Genomic DNA, 16,491 nt, shown 5'->3' on the forward strand with positions numbered 1-16,491 from the left:
ACAGTCTGATTTCTCGCTTCTCCCAGATTTCTGATGAAGCTAAACAACGAGACAGTATCCATCGAGCTCAAGAATGGGACTATTGTGAATGGAACAATCACAGGTTTGATCTCTAGGCTAGTTTCTAGCGATTGTTTTCTCTGATAAGTTTCCCTTTTTCTCTGGTGTGTAGGCGTGGATATCAGCATGAACACCCATCTCAAAGCCGTGAAGCTGGTGTTGAAAGGGAAGAACCCCGTCACAATGGATCATCTCAGCATCCGAGGGAACAACATCCGCTACTACATTCTACCCGACAGCTTGAATCTCGAGACGCTGCTCGTGGACGATACGCCCAGAGTGAAGCAGAAGAAACCAGCGGCGGGTATGATCATCCTTGTTCTTCGTGCTTGCTTCTAAATTTGTGCTGCTTTTCTTCCTTCCAGGCAAACCGGCTGGCCGAGGACGGGGCCGAGGTCGGGGCCGGGGCCGAGGCCGAGGCCGATAGGAGTCGACCGGAGTGTATGATATTTTGTGAAAGCAAGAAGCCGCCAGCCTCCCAGTTAACCGGAAGAAGAAAAAAAAATGGTAGTCCCTCGAGGTTGTATCTTTCCTTTCCATGTCAACTCCTTTCGTTCACCATCAATAGTTGCAAGAGTGCTCCAGCCTTGGACTTTGCCCGCTGCGTTCCGGCCGAGAGCAAGCTACACAGCGCCGAGACGCACACATCGAACTCGATGAGCTTCTCGACGACGGCGTCGCCGCCCGTTTGACACAGCGCGAGCAGCGCGGCGCTGGCGTGCTCCCGGCACCGCGACGACTCCCCGGGCTCGAGGAGCTCCACCAAGAGGGCCAGGATCTTGGGCTTGCTCAGCGCCGCCACGCCCTCGTCGCAGGAGGCGAGCTGCGTGAGCAGCGCGAGAGCGTCGGCGGCGGCGTTGTCGACGTTGCCACTGTCGTCCCTCTTTGGGATTCTAACCCTACGCTCCACCATGGCCAGCAAGATCTCGAGAGTACCTTTGCGGATGATCCTCGACTTGTTTAGCGGCGAGAGGGAGAGGTGGAAGAGGGCCTTGATCGCGTCCTTCCTGGACCGCGGCGACTCGTGCTGGAGGAGCTCCAGCAGCGCCGTCATCACGCCCTCCTTCTCGCCGATTGGATTCCTGTACTCCTCGACCATGAGCACGCTGAAGAGCGTCGTGGCGGCGTTCTGCCGCGATTCCTCCCGCGCGCCGCAGCGCACCGTGTCGGCGATGCGATCGATCGCGCCGCGCGTCTCCACGATGCGCCCCTTGTTGGCGTGCGCGATGGAGGTGTTGAGGAGGCAAGTGATGGCGTCCTCTTGCACGGCCGGGTCGGGCGAGGAGAGAAGGCGGACGAGATGGGGGATTGCGCCCGCGTCGCCGATGCATAGCCTGTGATCGTCGTCGCGCTTGGATAGAATCCGCAGCGTGTGTACCATGTCCTTCTGATCACTCAAAGAGCCCATCACCATGCTCGTCACTAGCGCATCCACCCGGATCATCAACGAATCTAGCGATTCCATATCCATAGCCGCCGCTAAAAAAGAGCAGCACCCTCCTTCCTCTTGCTTGCTTTTCGTAACAACGTGTCCGTACGAGAAACTGGCATGTGGTCACTTTCCCGTAGGACGCACGGCCGCTTGAATGGATCAAAAGAAAACTTCATCTAAAATGGTGGCTCGCAGCGAACCTGGGAGACGCGACCTCCTGTTTTTGCAACGAAATTTTCACAGCCTTCCTTCGGCCCGAAGGCCCGAGCGATCTTCCTGCGCTAGTAGATTTTGTAGTACTGCGATCGGGATGCGCTACGCCTGGCGCAGCAGCCAACCGAGTAGACGACAATCTGCAAGAGAACAGCGTGAGTCATCGATGACGTAAGGAATAGAATCGCATTTCTTCTTCTCATTTTTTTCCCCGGTACCAGGATGACGAAGAGGACAACGTTGAAGGTTGACATGCGGCGCCATTTCTTCTTTAAGTACTCCGCCACTCCAGCTCTTTTTCAAGCAAGAAAACAATCCAACCATAAGACGACAGGCGACTTCACACACAAAGTAGGTAGCGGATAATGCTTACCTGCAAGAATCGCAGTTGTAGCATTTGGTCTCGCGGTCGTTCTTATACGTTCTGCAGTCCTTGTTCGAGCTTCGTATCCGAGATGTGAGGTCGTAGAACGTTGAGTTCTTCATCGCAAAGCCACACCTGCAAAACAAGAGATTAGTCCTGGAATTATGGAGTTTTCTCTCAACTCAGATGGTGGCCTGCAGCAGCCTGACTCGATCGAGCTCAGCTTGCCGTTCCTCATGCTCCTGATGGTCTGACAACATAAAATCACGGAGAATTGTCCAAGAGAAAACGAATAAATGCTTACATACATGATACTTCTTAGGGAGCTCGTTGCATAAGCTAGTTTGCACAAAACAGCTCTTGAGATGCTTCCACCTCGCCGGGTCATTCGTCTGACAAAATAAATTGATAAAAAACGTCACAAGGAAAAGAGTTTTAAACCTGTTTCTGGATCCAGTGGGAATAGTCTCCGAGCCTGTACTCCTTGAATCTGGAAACGACAATTCAAGCATGACATGTCCTTATTCTGACTACTTGAAAAGTAAAATCTCTTACGCTTGACCACTGATAGCATGTCCAGCGCCTTTGCTTGTCACAACGAACCTGGAGGAACAGCAAGCTTGATTATCAAGCTCAATCAGCATTTGCAACTTACGCAAAAACAGTGAAAACGGCAACTCCAGCGATCAGGAGGAACAAAACAGTCAGGTACTGTTGCAATGTCAAGGAGAAAAGAAATTGAAGATAGAAAAAGAAAAGGAAGGATACAGTCCACAAGAGGCAAACGTTGTCCCTCCAAGCTCCAACACAGCCAACGAGTGAGCTGTAACACCCAGGAAGAACATTAATTCGCACATTTATTCCATGGCTATTCCATGAGGAAAAGGTCTTACAGGATCAAAGAGAACGCTCCAATGACGAGAACAGGAGCCGTGAAAAACTTCTCGCAATCCCCATGCTTGGCAGCCAGGAAAATCCCGAAAGACAAAATCGCCAGTGACGCAATCTGTGACATCAGATCGAAAATACTTCCCAATGCCGATCGCGCCACATACCAGAGTGATCAAGTTTATCCAAGTGATCACGAAGGAGCTGATCCGATACCGTCCCATTGTCGAATCCACTGCGCTTGCAAGAAAGAAAAGATTCTCTGCATCGATTCACGGCGCCAGGATTCACAAACCTGATCGATCGACCGCGCCGTGATCTCACATTCGTGAACCCTAGAAGCACGACGGGCGAACGAAAAAGCTCCCAGGAATGGTACTAGCTCGTTACCTAGGAGTTAAAACACTGCATGGGTAATCACGCATCTGGATTGAAAACCTGTCAGTAAATGACACGTGTCTGCTAGCGAGTGGACTAAACCTAAGCGGGAAAATATTTGAAAAGTTCCCTGACAGTGACTGCTGCCCTAGAACGTACGAAGGAGAAAGTTACTTTCATGATTTACCGGGGTCATCGATCCAAAGATATTCCAGCCCTAAGATGCCTGTTCCAGGATCGTTGGAGAGGTCTTTCAGTGTAGCGTACACAATCCACAAGGGGCGGCAGCGGCATCAGCGTGAATCCCGCAGGAAATCGTCCATCCAATGCCAGCTGAATCCCCAGCCAGAGCAGCAGAGATCTGTGAGTCCAATTCCTCTCAAAGAATGCTTAGATTTGACGACAACAAGAAGGGCGGCGCTAGCTGCGCCACTCGTCGCGACGGCAGTGGCAACAGTCGCCAATCCAGCAAGAGCTTTGATCCAGACGGGCCAGGAGAGGGATTCGACGAGGCAATCCCAGAATGCGATCGACAGGTTGCAAAGTAGGGTTTCTACATTCCAGCTCGGGAATGGGATGAAATGGATCGTCCTGGAGCGTCACAATGCTCCAATTGTCGCTTGCCACACCTATGCCGACGTTGGAGCGGCGGATGAATCCACTGGAATGACTGGGATTGCTCATCTTCTCGAGCATCTAGCATTCAAGGGGACGAGGCTGATTGGAAGCCGAGGTTTCGAGCGTGAATCGGAAGCACTGGATCAGCTGGACGAGATCTTTTACGCTCTCAGGGATGCCAAGGTGGCCAAAAATTCCAAGCTCGTGGCGAAGCTGGTGGAAGAATTTGCAAGAGCTCAAGAACAAGCAGCAAAGTTCTCTGCCGCCAGCCAGTATGGGTCTTTGATCGAGAGGCAAGGCGGAGTGGGCCTCAACGCTCAGACCTCGCAGGACTCCACCGAGTATTTCGTTTCGCTGCCAGCCAACAAGCTGGAGCTCTGGATGGCGCTCGAGAGTGGACGATTCATGGCGCCGGTTTTCAGAGATTTGTACGCCGAGAAGGAAGTGGTGAAGGAAGAGAGGCGCCTGAGAGTGGAGAATTCTCCGTATGGTCGCTTCACCGAGGCATTCACCGAGGCCGCATTCCCAGGCCAAGCTTACGGCCGGCCCATCATCGGCTACCCGAGTGACTTTGAGAAGATCGGCCGCAGAGAAGTGACCGACTTCTTCACCAAAAACTACACTCCTTGCAAGCTCACTTGTGCCGTGGTTGGCGACGTGAATCCAGTCGAGGTTGAGAAGCTAGCCACTCGCTACTTCGGCAGCTGGAAAACTCCTTGCGCATCGCCAACGTCCTCGTCACCGAGAAGTTATTCCGAGCTCTGGAGGACCCAAGATGGTTGGGACGATTTTGCTGCTTCCAAGCCTCCTCCGGGAGAGATCTTGAGGATGTCTTCACCGGCACAGCCTCTCTACATGGAAGGCTACTACAGGCCAGCTTCGTGGTCTTCGGATGATCCAGTTCTCTCGGTGATCAGCGACGTCCTCGCCGGCGGCCGAGTCTCCAGGCTCTACAAACGGCTCATTGCTCCCAGCAGGGTCCTCTCGGCGGAGTGCCTCTCGAGCTTTCCAGGCGACAAGTTCCCGTGCTTGATGATGCTCTATGCTTCTCCAACGCCCGGATCGAGCAGCACCGAGAAGCTAGCCGGCCTCGTTCACGACCAGCTCCAGGACCTGGTTCGCCAAGGGGTCGAGGAGGGCGAGCTGGTTCCAATCCGGAAGTCGACGCGAGCGAGCTTGCTGGAAGCGCTGGGAAGCAATTCCTCCATGGCGAGGATTCTCAGCACTTACGAAGCTACAGCGGGGTCTTGGAACCGTGTTCTTGAGGAAACTCGAGAGATCGAGTCGGTCACCAGGGACGACGTTGTCCGAGTCGCGAGCAAGCTCTTCACTCCCTCGAATCGTATTGCTGGAAGCACACGGCCTGTTTAGTGAAAGAATTTAGTGCTAAACCTTTAAGCCCTTGGAAATTTAGGGTTCTTCCGCCGATGGGCGAGGGAAAGAGACGACGCAAGCCGCGACAGCGGCAGCCGCAGCTCGCCGGTGATCCTGTCGGCCATGCTCTTGGACCGATGCCATCGCGGTAAGGAGAGAACGCTGAAATCCCGGCTGAAACATTTTTCTCTTAGAGGCCAGATCGATGCCGAGACGCAGAAATATTTCTCCGAGGTCTTGGCGCTGCTGGAAACGATTGCCGATGACAAGGAGAGGGAGGCATTGTGCGCCAGCGCTCTGGAAGAGGCCCGCGGCAAGGAATTGCGGCTCGCCTCGCATCCTTCTTGCGGTAGAGCGCTTGAGAAGCTCATCCAGTCCTTCGATGCTGCTCGGTTGCTATCGTTTCTCGGGCAGTGCACGGCAGATTTCGCGAGCATGGCAATGGATCCCTCGGCTTCTCACGTTGCTGAGATGATGCTTGGGAGCTTGTCCGAGATTTTGCAGCAAAATGGTGGAGATGCGGGACTGATTTCCTCGATCGAGAGTGCGGTGGCCAGGATCTCCGAGGTACTTCCATGCGTTATTGTGTTCTTTCTACATCGTTCTCATTATAGGTACTGCAAGGAAGTGCTCTTGAGGTTATGGGAAACAAATATGGCTCGCATGTCTTGCGAAAGTTCACTCTTCTTGCAGCCGGATTAGTGGAAACAGAGGGAAAAGATGGCTTGTCGAGGAAACTAGGACGAATGGATTCCATGGCGAAAACATGCGAATGCATCCATGCAGGCTTCCCGAGAATTCTCAAGCAACTTACCAGTGAGATTCTAGTAGCATGCAAAAGCTCAATGTCTGAGAGAAGAATGGACCAATTTTCGAGTCTCGTATTTCAGGTGAGAACAACTTTGCATATTATTTTTTTGAGCTCTGTTATAAGCTATGTTATGCAGACCATTCTCAAGGCGCTCCATGGAACTGGAAGTGATACGTCTTCAGCCATAGCAACACTCTTAGGTTTTGATCAAACAGAAATGATTTCGCCTAAAGTGTTGGAACGCATTTTGGAGTTGATGGAGAATCAAAACGGTAGTCATTTGATGGAGGTAAATTTGTCAGAGTTTAAAGAAGCATCAGACTTTATTGTTTTGTTGTCCAGATAAAAACTTTAACTATTTAAGTGTGTGCTGTTATGCAGGTCATACTACAGGTGGCATCTAACGAGGTGTACGCAAAATTGCTTGAAGAAATCTTCAAAGGAAATTTGAAGCGGCTAGCAACGCACCAATTTTCGAATTTTGCTCTACAAACGTTGATTGCCTTTGCACGCCAAGAAGATCAGGTGCATAAGTTTTACTTGTGTTATCTTTTATTGAAACTATAATTTTGTTGCAGGTGAGCCTCTTCTTGGACGAGTTAGGAAAGGATTTTACCGAGTTAATAAAGAAGAAAAGGGCTGGTGTCATTGTGAGCTTGCTGGGAGTATGTAGCCGTATGAGTACCAGCCAGCATGAGGCACGTAAACACACTTATGAAACTTTCTAACATTTTTGGCTTTAAATTTGTAGATAAGCCGATTGGTTGCTACTGTCATCTGTCCGAAATGTGCCTCTCGTGATACTCTTGTCCTGCGCTTGCTTCACTTAGAAGGACACGACTCGGATGGGAAGTCAGGAAGGAAAATGTCCATTCTGGGATGCGTAATGCTACAGATTTTGTTCACTTTTTCTCAGGTTTAATGATGTTTATATGTGCATATCCTTAACCATGTATAGTTCTTTGTGTAGGACTGCAGTCAGCAATACTACAAAAGCTTCTCAGTACTTGAAATGACACAGATTCTGGAAGCCATAAAAGATAAAGCTGGATGCCACGTTGTGGAAGCGTTTCTCAAATCTCCTGCATCGCCAAAACAAAAGCACGCTGTGATAGAGAGGTACGGTAATTCTCTAAAAAAAATCGGAACTAATTCTATGTTACATAGATTGAAAGATCATTTTGCAGTGCTGGCCACGGATACAAAGGCTCACTACATCGTAACAAAGTGCTTCGAGGCAGCAAATCTCAAGCTCAAAGAATCCATTGTAATGGAGCTGATTGGCGTGCAAAATGATCTCTCAAAGTCCAGGCACGGTCCCTATATTCTGGGCAGGTTAAACGTTGCGAAGTAAGTTGCCCAATATAGACTCTAGATAGTTTCATCTTTTGCCTTTCCGTGTAGATATGAGAAGGCTCCAGACAAATGGAGACAATCTCAGCAAACGAGCCATGCTCACAAGGAAGACTACGAAAAGCTCTTCAAACGCGAGCAACCTGAGCATCATGGTGCCCCGAGAAGAAAGAAGCAGAAGTATCAGTGAAAGGAATTAGAAATCTAGTGTTTTTATGGGGACAATGTAAAATCAAGAGCTCGCGATCTTTTGGAAAGCGTGGGCCAAGAACAGTGGTGGAGTTGGAAGGATCTTCAAGCCGTGGGGCTTCTCTTTTCTTTTATTTTGATCATTCTCTAAATACGTGAAGTTACATGTGATCAATTTTTTGAATATTGTAGCTGCAGTCTACTGTCACCTTTAGAGTTTTGTAGTACAATTATACAGTTACGGTCACCTTTACAATTTGTAGTTTGTTCAGTTTTGCTCAGTACAATTATAGTTACGGTCACCTTTACAATTTTGTAGTTTTGTTCAATTGCCAGTCTATACGGTTCTTTACAATTTTGTAACTTTTTTCAGTACAATTACACCTGTGACCGTGAGCGAGACATTTGAACAAAAGCTTCTACTTTGCTACTCTTGGATATAAACGTCCCCAAGTTTCCATAACCATGCTCAGCACAAGTTCTTTCTCCATCCATCGAGAGTCGCAGCAGCAGTCCCACTTCATAAGATGGCCTTCGACGAACTTCGACGTGGTTACTATGCATTGCGGAAAGCAATAGCACCACCACCACCGCTCAAATTGTGGAACGGGAACTGGCCTCACAAATCGGACCTCCTGGGTGACGAGGAAGGGAACAGTGGATTCCTCCTCACCATGGGATCCACTATAACATGACGATCTTTTGCAACATAATAGATTGCATTTTCTGTGCAAGGCTATTTTTCAATGCAAATTTTGTAGTAATCCTTGCAACATCAAATACATTTGCAAAACCTCTTCATGCACATAATATAGTGTTGTAAGTTGCATATAATCTATAAAAATACCAATCTGAATATATACAGTGACACCTTACGATTTTGTATTCTTCCATCGCTTGCATCAAAGAGGTCCCAATCCTGTACTCATCTGATTCCCTTCAAGATAGAAATTTTGTTACGCTACTCTTGCATATAAAGCGTTTCCACAACCAGTATTGAGCACACACTAGTCTTTCTTCTCTCTTAGCATCGGGTTCTTGATCAATCCATCCATCCATCAATATGGCGAGCTCCATGAGTGATCTAGTTCCCGCGCAGCGCGTTTCCTCTCCCACCACTAACGATTATGTCTATCCTGCACTTCCCAAAGCTCTCGAGGGTGTCAACTTCGATCTTACGTCGAGCTTGAAGGACAACAAGCTCCAAAAGCCTCCGCCCGACCATCTGCAAGCCCGCAAGGAGGCCCTTAACAAGTCGCTCGACTATCTCAAGCAGCAGCAGTCCCATTTCATGGGCTTCCAGGCCAACCAGAAGATGAGCTTCGACGAACTGAATGACTTCCTCAACGTGCACGTAAGTAGATAGATCATGGTCATTGTTATCAAATGTTTTTTGTGTGTGTTACTTCGATCCCAGCTGAACAACATTGGGGACCCATTTGTCGAGGGCAATTGCACCACCAACACCAAGTTCATGGAGCGCGCCGTGCTCGACTACTACGCATCGCTGTGGAACGCGAACTGGCCTCATAAGTCTTCCCTCCTGGGTGATGAGGAAGGTAACAGCTACTGGGGATTCCTCCTCACCATGGGATCCACCGAAGGCAACATGTACGCTCTGTGGAATGCCCGGGACTACCTCGGTGGCAAAATCCTCCTCATGGAATCCGGCGGAGACACAAAGAAGGCGGCGGCTCCGCGGCTTGTCTATCGCCAAGCAGCCGTGCCTCCAAATGCCAAGCCCGTCCCGAGCCAGGCAAGGAGCGCAGCTCCATTCCCAGAATGCTGCGACGAGTTTTGTGAGAACTACTTCTCGCCGGTTGCGTTCTATTCGGAGGACACGCACTACTCGTTCACAAAGGCGACCCGGCTCATCGGCATCCCCACTTTCGGAGTGGTGGGCGAGGAGAAGTACCCCGGGATGTGCCCGATCACCGAAGACGGGAAGTGGCCGGACGAGGTCCCCTCGCACGAGGAGGGCCCCGAGGATGGAACCATCCGCACCGAGTCTCTCGCGGAGCTAGTGCTCTTCTTTGCACGGAGGGGCCACCCCATCTTCGTCAACCTCAACTACGGCACCACTTTCAAGGGCGCCTATGATAGCGTCGTCAAAGCCATGGCCGCGCTCATGCCCATCTTCCAGTTCTACGGCCACGACAAGCGGGTCATCGACGCCGGCGGGGAGGAGAGTGTACGGACGGGATTTTGGATCCACGTCGATGGCGCACTCGGTGCTGCTTACATTCCGTATCTGAAGATGGCCGCGGAAGAGGGCTGCAAGTTTGAGGATGGTGGCGCTGTGGAAGTCGCTCCCGAGTTTGATTTCAGCCTGGAAGCCGTGCATTCCATCGCAATGAGCGGGCACAAGTGGATGGGTGCGCCCATTCCATGCGGACTTTTCATGTCCAAGAGAAGGTGAATGTTCTTACGCCACCTGATGAAAAACGTTGACGAAAGTTGTGGCTCTTCCAGGTACCAAATCAACCCACCGAGCAATCCGATCTACACTGGCACTCCAGACACCACCTTTGCCGGCTCCAGGAATGGCCTTTCGGCGGTCTTCTTCTGGAGCTACATCTCCAAGCATACACTCAAGCAGCAGATTGACAAGGCCGTGCGTTGCCAGGGAATGGCACGGTTCATCTACAACACCATGACGGAGCTGGGCAAGAAACTCAACCTCGATCTCTGGGTTGCACGATCTCCACTCTCGCTCACCGTTCGTTTCCGGCAACTCAACGATGACCTGGTGTTCAAGTACAGCCTCTCCAACGAGACGCTAGTTGTCAATGATGTGCAACGCCTAATTTCACACGTCTTTGCGATGGAGCATGTCACCAAGGAACTGGTGCTCATGCTAGCGGAGGACGTGATGAAGCTCGGGCCCAAAGCTTTCAAGGACTTGTCGGATGGAACTGCAGGTGCAAGCGATGGACTTACAACGATGGATGCTCCTCTTGTTTCATGCGTGCCATTCCAGGGTCGTGGTTTCAGCGGCAACTAAAGAACTTGTGATCAAGTAATTTTTATACTAAGCATAAACTATTTATGTTGTTGGGGCGATTATCATGCGAGATGACGTCCATCTCCGGCAAGAGTTTCTTTGGCAACTTAGTGGTTGATTTTATGAGATTGCTAGAAATTGCCTAGTGGAATGCTGGGCGGTTAAGAAAGCTAGGCTTGGATTTTAATCTCCCGCTGCTGAACACCCTCACTCTGTTGCTTAGTAACCAGCTCCCACCTCAAGCGCTATCTTTCCTTGGCCGATGTCCTGTTGCTTAGCCTTGTAGTCCCACACTCTTGCGGCTCCTATTAATTGGCTGTGATTAGCCAATTCCGTATATAAGCAATTAGTAAATGTTCCTTTGTATGCTTTAAATATTCCATAAGGAAATTCATCAACTCGCTAATAGTCCATTACCGTTGAAAATGGTGGATCACTTCAAATAAACGCTTTACGGATTTATAATCTTGAAGAAGGTGGAAACATTTTGAATATACTTGAATTTGGGCACCTATGTGTAATTTGTTCTATTGTCTCCACATGTTTATAACACAATTGACAAAGTCACTTCTTCCAAAATAGGGGGTCAGGACCATTCCATATAGAGTGTAGACCATGTCCACTAGTACAGTAGGCAAGTAATATATTTGTTTTAGTCCTGAGGGCCAATACTAATTTTGCATGTGAGATTTATTGTAAATAAATTGATTAAGTCTTTTTAGCCATGTTTTGAAGGTTTGTTCTATCCATGTTGTCCGGATATATATTATGTTTGTAGAGAGGAGGTCCATCTTTAGTGATGCTAACTTGACTAAACTGCTCGGTCCAATTTTTACAAAAAAATTATAAGAGAGCACAGCAATAATTTTTTGAACTACATTCTTGATTAATCCACTTATAATTATGCCTAAGAAAGCCAGTTAATGAAGTCAGAGATGACATACTTTGCAAGTTTATCAGAGATGCATGAGTCATACTGCATAATGTTTTTCCAGACTTAAATTGTATTGGCAAGATATTCATTCATTCATTCATATACTGTTTACAAGGTTTTGCAGCGCCCCCCAAGAAGCATGAGACTGATGGGATATTAATTCCATGTGTAAATTGCCTCAGGCCACTTTTGGGCATCCAAGTTCCAAAAGATGAAAATTCTCTCCAAAGGGCATTGATTAGACTTGGTCCCTTGATGTGAGTAAATTTCACTAAAGGGGGAATGGATTTAGCACACAGAAATATAAGTACCTAGGATACACCAGTGTTCAATGCTTCCTGTGGATTTCTTGAATAGAGGAGCACATCACATCAGCAGCAAGGGCTAGTGCACTCCTCCAATCAAATTGCCATAAAGCCAACATACACAGGTGGGGTGTCAAACACACCTATTACATGAAAAAGGTAATGACAGCAGTCTTGTATGGAGTAGAGAGTTGGGGTCCAGGGCTAGAACAAGCTCGAGGCAATCAATAAGTGTTTCATCTCAACAAAATTCATACTCCCAATGGAGATTCTCACATGGAGATTCATCTCGATTTGCATATGCATCACATACATGCAAAGTGCATATTTTTTTCACAGACAGAAACTTGCAGACATGGCAATTGCTAAATTGCAACATATAGCCCAAGCTCTTGGAAAAGGTTGGTGGCACACTCTTGAGGTATGGACAGCCACCCTCAGCTATGACCTCTCCACATTGATGACAGAATTGCTTGAACAATTGGAGTTTTGGACTTGGCAATCTCTCCAACATTGGTGTGATGCTTGGATGAAGGATAGTGTCCTTTTTTGGAATGTACATGAACACCATCAACCCAAGGTGCCAATTTGGTTTCACAATCTACAACAACTTCACCCCCACAAGTAGAGAATCTTGGCCAGTTATAGAACAGGGCATTATAGATGGATAATGAAACTTAGATGTAGTTTGAGACCACCACTACCACATGATATCCACCTCTACCCCATATGTTATGAAGAAGTTGAAGACATGGAGCATGTGGTTAACATGTGCTCAACCTATACTCCACTACGCCAACCATAGGTCCTCTAGGGGTGCAGATCTACATATAATTCTTGTAGGCAAACATTGGGCCAAGGACATTTGTGAATTTCTATGAGAAATAGAGATCAAAGTGCCTATCCTTAGTCATTGATGCCATACTCACGATTACACACTGTCACGAATATGACTTCGGGTATTGAAAGATTGACTTCGGCCAATCCTTACGAGCACTCTTTCTTTACTACCACAACGGCAGGAGGTATTACTGGTTCCCTTTATTAACCCCTTTTGTCCAAGTGTTAGTAAATTGGACTTAGCATCTATACTTGGTCAGATGAGCATAAGGAAGGAATTCCTAAGTGTCTATTTAGCCAAGCATACTTGGCCTAGCTTAGTTCTCTTTTGTTCTATCTTGCACTGGCTTGGCAAAGCCCTTGTGTATTAAGACTAGTCCCTCAATATTGCTAGATAATAGTTTACCGTGTTTGCCAAACACCCTTGCTATTATGCCTTTTGTGTTAGTCTCATTTCAGTCCCAAATGCTATTTATGGAAAGTGTCTAGATTTTCTCATTTGGCATATTTACAGAATGTAGAAGTCAGCCTGAACACAATAGTGTTCGTCCCATGTCCAAATTCGTAATCTAGGGACATTCCATATTTAGTATTTAGAAAGCTTGTCCCAAAGACTAACTCTTGGTACTAAGGGAAGCTTGAGGTGAAAGCCCAAAGCGTGTGTTCCTCAAGGGCGGGGGGCTATAAGGGGTTCCAAATATATAATAGGGATAGTGGTTGAAATGCATGTTCGACCACATGAGACATTAGTTTGACTTCCACTGGGTTGTGTCGCTCTTTGTTCTACGTTTGGCTTGGGTTTAAGCCCAAGCTCCATGCTACTCTAGTCAGTGGGGTACCCTCCTCCTCGCGTTAGGCCACCGGTATGCCAAAATTGTGCCAGACTCCGTCTGACACCATTTTGCGTGTAGGCGCTGGATACGGGGAGTTGGTGCTCGTGGGATTGTACTGGACTCGTTTCATAGTGTAATGGGTTTGGAGTTCGGCTCCAAATTCAAGTGTGCTACATTTGGTATCAGAGGAATTATCTTAGCGATTCTTATCCAACTTTTATCGGATTTTTGACTCAAGTTGCATAGGCAGAGACTTTTCTAGTAGATTCGAAGCGATCTGTGTAGGATTAGTTGGATTGCACCATTCGCTAGCGGGATGGTGAAAAAGAACCGTGCTGATGACGTTGAAACCTTTAGACGGGTGAATCAAGAAAAGGAAACTCTTGCTCGAGATGTTGTGGAAGAGGTTGAGGCTGAGTTAGAAGAGGAAGAGCCATATGCTATGGCACTGCAGCGTATGGCTCAGGAAGTCGAGATCTAGAATTTGCGAAGGGAGATTCGCAAATTGAAGAAGGAGAACAAGAAGAGGAAGCAAGAAGCTAAGGCAGTTAAACTAGCTAAACTTAAGCAACCAGATTCCTCTTCAAGTTCTAAGGACGATGAAGTTTTGCAACTGCCCCTGGTTGTACGAGTTTCAAAGTTCAAGCCTCTGAAACCACCCAATTTCATAGGCATGCTAGACTATCAGGTTTTGGAAGACTGGGTCTACGATATGGAAAACTATTTCATAGCGGCAGACATAGATGATCATATGAAAGTTGCATGAGCGCAATCCTTTCTCACCAACCATGCCAAAACTTTGTGGCGCCAGGTGTGTGCTGAAAAAGGGTAGTGTAAGCAACCAAAGGGAACAACTTGAGAGACGATCCATAGGGTTCAAATATAGAGGGAAAGGGCCCATGAATAAGAGTGCACCCTCTTTTCTAATCAGTTAAGGGTCTTGGGATATTTGGGGTTAAGCGTCCTTGGGTTTGAATAGTACTGGGCTAGGTGACTGTAAGCCATAAATTTTTCCTTTCTGATTTGCCAACTTACCTCGTCTATCTGTCCAACACTGCCTTGGCTTTTGCTAAGTTCCCTTGCTAAGATTCCCGCCTATGGTACCAGCTTCTACTTGGTCCTACTTGGTTTCAGCTACTTACTGCACGAGCAACAGAGTGTTAGCCATCCATCCACGAATTCTCAAATCTCTCCCAATCCCCCTCCCCAGGTTAGACTGCACTTAAGGTTCGGCTACACTCCCCGCAAGCACAAGCAGCCAAGCACACCAAGCTTCCAGGTTCCTAATATCCCTTGGTACCACAAGACTTGATCATAGGACCTTCTAAATCCCAAGTCTTGGGTGCAACACTTGCTTCGGGATGCGAGGGCGAAACACCATGGCCTAACGGCCTGGTATAGGTACCTCTACCCCCCCACATCCATCCCGAAGGAAAGGCCCAAGCCCCTCGGAAGGGCGAGGACCAATGAGCCACAAGGTACTCAAATGGGGCACCACTCCACATGAGCCGGGAGCACCGCAATCGGTTTCCCTTTCGGGAGTGGGAACTGCTCTTGAGCACTTCCTTGGATGGCCCCTCTGGCACCAACCAAGTTCATGCTCACTCCCACCCAAGGCCCCTCGGTGCCAATCTCAACCTCAAGTCAGTTTGGAAGCCCCACTGGAGAGTTCCTTCAAAACTAGTTCCTGGACCTCACTATCCCTACTATACTTTTGGAACCCCCTACAACCCCCCCCCCCCGGGAGACGCACGTTTTGGGCTTTCACCCCTTAACCCGTATTAGTACTTGGACTCGATCTCAGACCCGACTTCGGATTCGGTCTCGAACTTGATCTCGAACTCGATCTCGGACCTGATCTCGGACTGGACTTTGGACTCAATCTCGGACCCGATTCTTGGATCTCGGACTTGGTCTTGAACTTGGTCTCTGAGTTGGCCTCGGACTCGATTCCGGACTCTATCTCGAACTCGGTCTTAGAGTCAGTTTTGGACTCGATCTCAGACTCGGTCCCATCCGATGAACTCTTTGTCATTTTGGTCATGCTTTCGGGGATCCTTTAGCCTACGACACCTCGAGGAGTTGGTTCCTTACAACTCCACCACCCATAGAAGAAGTTTGATGCCCACATCAAACGTCTCTTTTTTATCCTACGATTTGTTGACCATGTCTGCGGGGGCATCCTCCCCACTTAGCGGTGTGCCTAAATTAGCCTCCTCGGCCAAGAGCCCATGACAACGGAATATAGATGTCCCTATACTCCTCACCCCACCACACCCTAGTATGGGGTTGGGACTTGAACCTAGCCTTGATTTACTAGGGGGTTGGGACTTGAACCCCGCTTTGCTTTATTAGGGGGTTGGGACTCGAACCCAACCTCCGTAGAATATGTTTACGGATTCGACATCCCCGTGGGGAGTCGGGCGTAGTTCCCTACGCTTAGTCGACCTAGCTAACCCATGCTAATTAGCTTACCTTCGGCATGCCTTCGGGTCCCAACATATACCATTGCTCAACTTCACAAATTGATACTTTAATTGAACTTTGCATAAGTACATAGAGTTCTACTTTGCAGAAATTCCTCCACTAGATCTCGTGCGTTCACTACATTCTCCTTTGGTTCCCATGTTGCTTCGCAGTGTGGAAATCCTTTCCACTTCACATGCAACTCTCTTACCTTGCGTCCTTGTCGTTTGCTCTTGCACGCATTGAGGATGGCCTCGACTTCGTATTCCTCTTCCCCTTGGATAACTTCAGGTAAGGGTCTTACTTGGTCTTTGCGAAGTGGATCCTCAAAATACGGCTTGAGTAAGTTCACGTGGAACACGGGGTGCATCTTCCCCATCTCTCAAGGAAGTCAGAGACAGTAAGCCACTTTACCGATTCGAGCCTCAA

The 16,491-nt window shown here is 48.4% G+C and overlaps 4 protein-coding genes across 5 annotated transcripts; 2 read left to right on the top strand and 2 right to left on the bottom strand.

Annotated features, from left to right (window-relative positions):
* Window positions 1-486: 486 nt before the first annotated feature.
* Window positions 487-1,552, bottom strand: LOC9650761 (U-box domain-containing protein 14). The gene has a single exon (XM_002968887.2). It carries the CDS (start codon window positions 1,529-1,531, stop codon window positions 602-604), a length of 930 nt encoding a protein of 309 aa, XP_002968933.2. The 5' UTR covers window positions 1,532-1,552; the 3' UTR covers window positions 487-601.
* Window positions 1,553-1,647: 95 nt separating this feature from the next.
* Window positions 1,648-3,296, bottom strand: LOC9651613 (tetraspanin-10). 2 transcript variants are annotated; one of them, XM_024674069.1, is made up of 12 exons: window positions 3,253-3,296; window positions 3,125-3,192; window positions 2,963-3,027; window positions 2,838-2,892; window positions 2,725-2,780; window positions 2,625-2,672; window positions 2,511-2,559; window positions 2,378-2,461; window positions 2,252-2,319; window positions 2,079-2,204; window positions 1,924-1,999; window positions 1,648-1,845 (listed from the first exon to the last, which is right to left on the bottom strand). In XM_024674069.1, the coding sequence occupies exons 2-12, from the start codon at window positions 3,179-3,181 to the stop codon at window positions 1,774-1,776; spliced, it is 756 nt and encodes a 251-aa protein (XP_024529837.1). In that variant the 5' UTR covers window positions 3,182-3,192; window positions 3,253-3,296; the 3' UTR covers window positions 1,648-1,773. The 2 variants fall into 2 exon arrangements, with proteins under 2 accessions (XP_024529837.1, XP_024529836.1); XM_024674068.1 differs by having other exon boundaries at window positions 2,963-3,075.
* A 248-nt stretch (window positions 3,297-3,544) lies between these two features.
* LOC9651614 (uncharacterized zinc protease y4wA) lies at window positions 3,545-5,362 on the top strand. The gene has a single exon (XM_024674061.1). The coding sequence runs from the start codon at window positions 3,558-3,560 to the stop codon at window positions 5,322-5,324; it is 1,767 nt and encodes a 588-aa protein (XP_024529829.1). The 5' UTR covers window positions 3,545-3,557; the 3' UTR covers window positions 5,325-5,362.
* A 3,301-nt stretch (window positions 5,363-8,663) lies between these two features.
* On the top strand, window positions 8,664-10,805 carry LOC9650762 (serine decarboxylase 2). The gene is made up of 3 exons (XM_002968606.2): window positions 8,664-9,034; window positions 9,098-10,095; window positions 10,153-10,805. The coding sequence occupies exons 1-3, from the start codon at window positions 8,744-8,746 to the stop codon at window positions 10,682-10,684; spliced, it is 1,821 nt and encodes a 606-aa protein (XP_002968652.2). The 5' UTR covers window positions 8,664-8,743; the 3' UTR covers window positions 10,685-10,805.
* Window positions 10,806-16,491: the final 5,686 nt, after the last annotated feature.

This window comes from Selaginella moellendorffii, unplaced genomic scaffold (genome assembly GCF_000143415.4).
Source record: "Selaginella moellendorffii unplaced genomic scaffold, v1.0 SELMOscaffold_11, whole genome shotgun sequence".
In the NCBI taxonomy this organism is placed as follows: domain Eukaryota; kingdom Viridiplantae; phylum Streptophyta; class Lycopodiopsida; order Selaginellales; family Selaginellaceae; genus Selaginella; species Selaginella moellendorffii.

Coding starts and splice junctions, on each gene's coding strand:
- LOC9651614 (XM_024674061.1), top strand. CDS start 3,558: ATGCCTGTTCCAGGATCGTTGGAGAGGTCTTTCAGTGTAGCGTACACA.
- LOC9650761 (XM_002968887.2), bottom strand. CDS start 1,531: ATGGATATGGAATCGCTAGATTCGTTGATGATCCGGGTGGATGCGCTA.
- LOC9650762 (XM_002968606.2), top strand. CDS start 8,744: ATGGCGAGCTCCATGAGTGATCTAGTTCCCGCGCAGCGCGTTTCCTCT. Junction 9,035..9,097: donor ATGACTTCCTCAACGTGCAC/GTAAGTAGATAG, acceptor CTTCGATCCCAG/CTGAACAACATTGGGGACCC. Junction 10,096..10,152: donor CTTTTCATGTCCAAGAGAAG/GTGAATGTTCTT, acceptor TGGCTCTTCCAG/GTACCAAATCAACCCACCGA.
- LOC9651613 (XM_024674068.1), bottom strand. CDS start 3,181: ATGGGACGGTATCGGATCAGCTCCTTCGTGATCACTTGGATAAACTTG. Junction 2,462..2,510: donor CCCACTGGATCCAGAAACAG/GTTTAAAACTCT, acceptor TTATTTTGTCAG/ACGAATGACCCGGCGAGGTG. Junction 1,846..1,923: donor TTGTCCTCTTCGTCATCCTG/GTACCGGGGAAA, acceptor GTTCTCTTGCAG/ATTGTCGTCTACTCGGTTGG.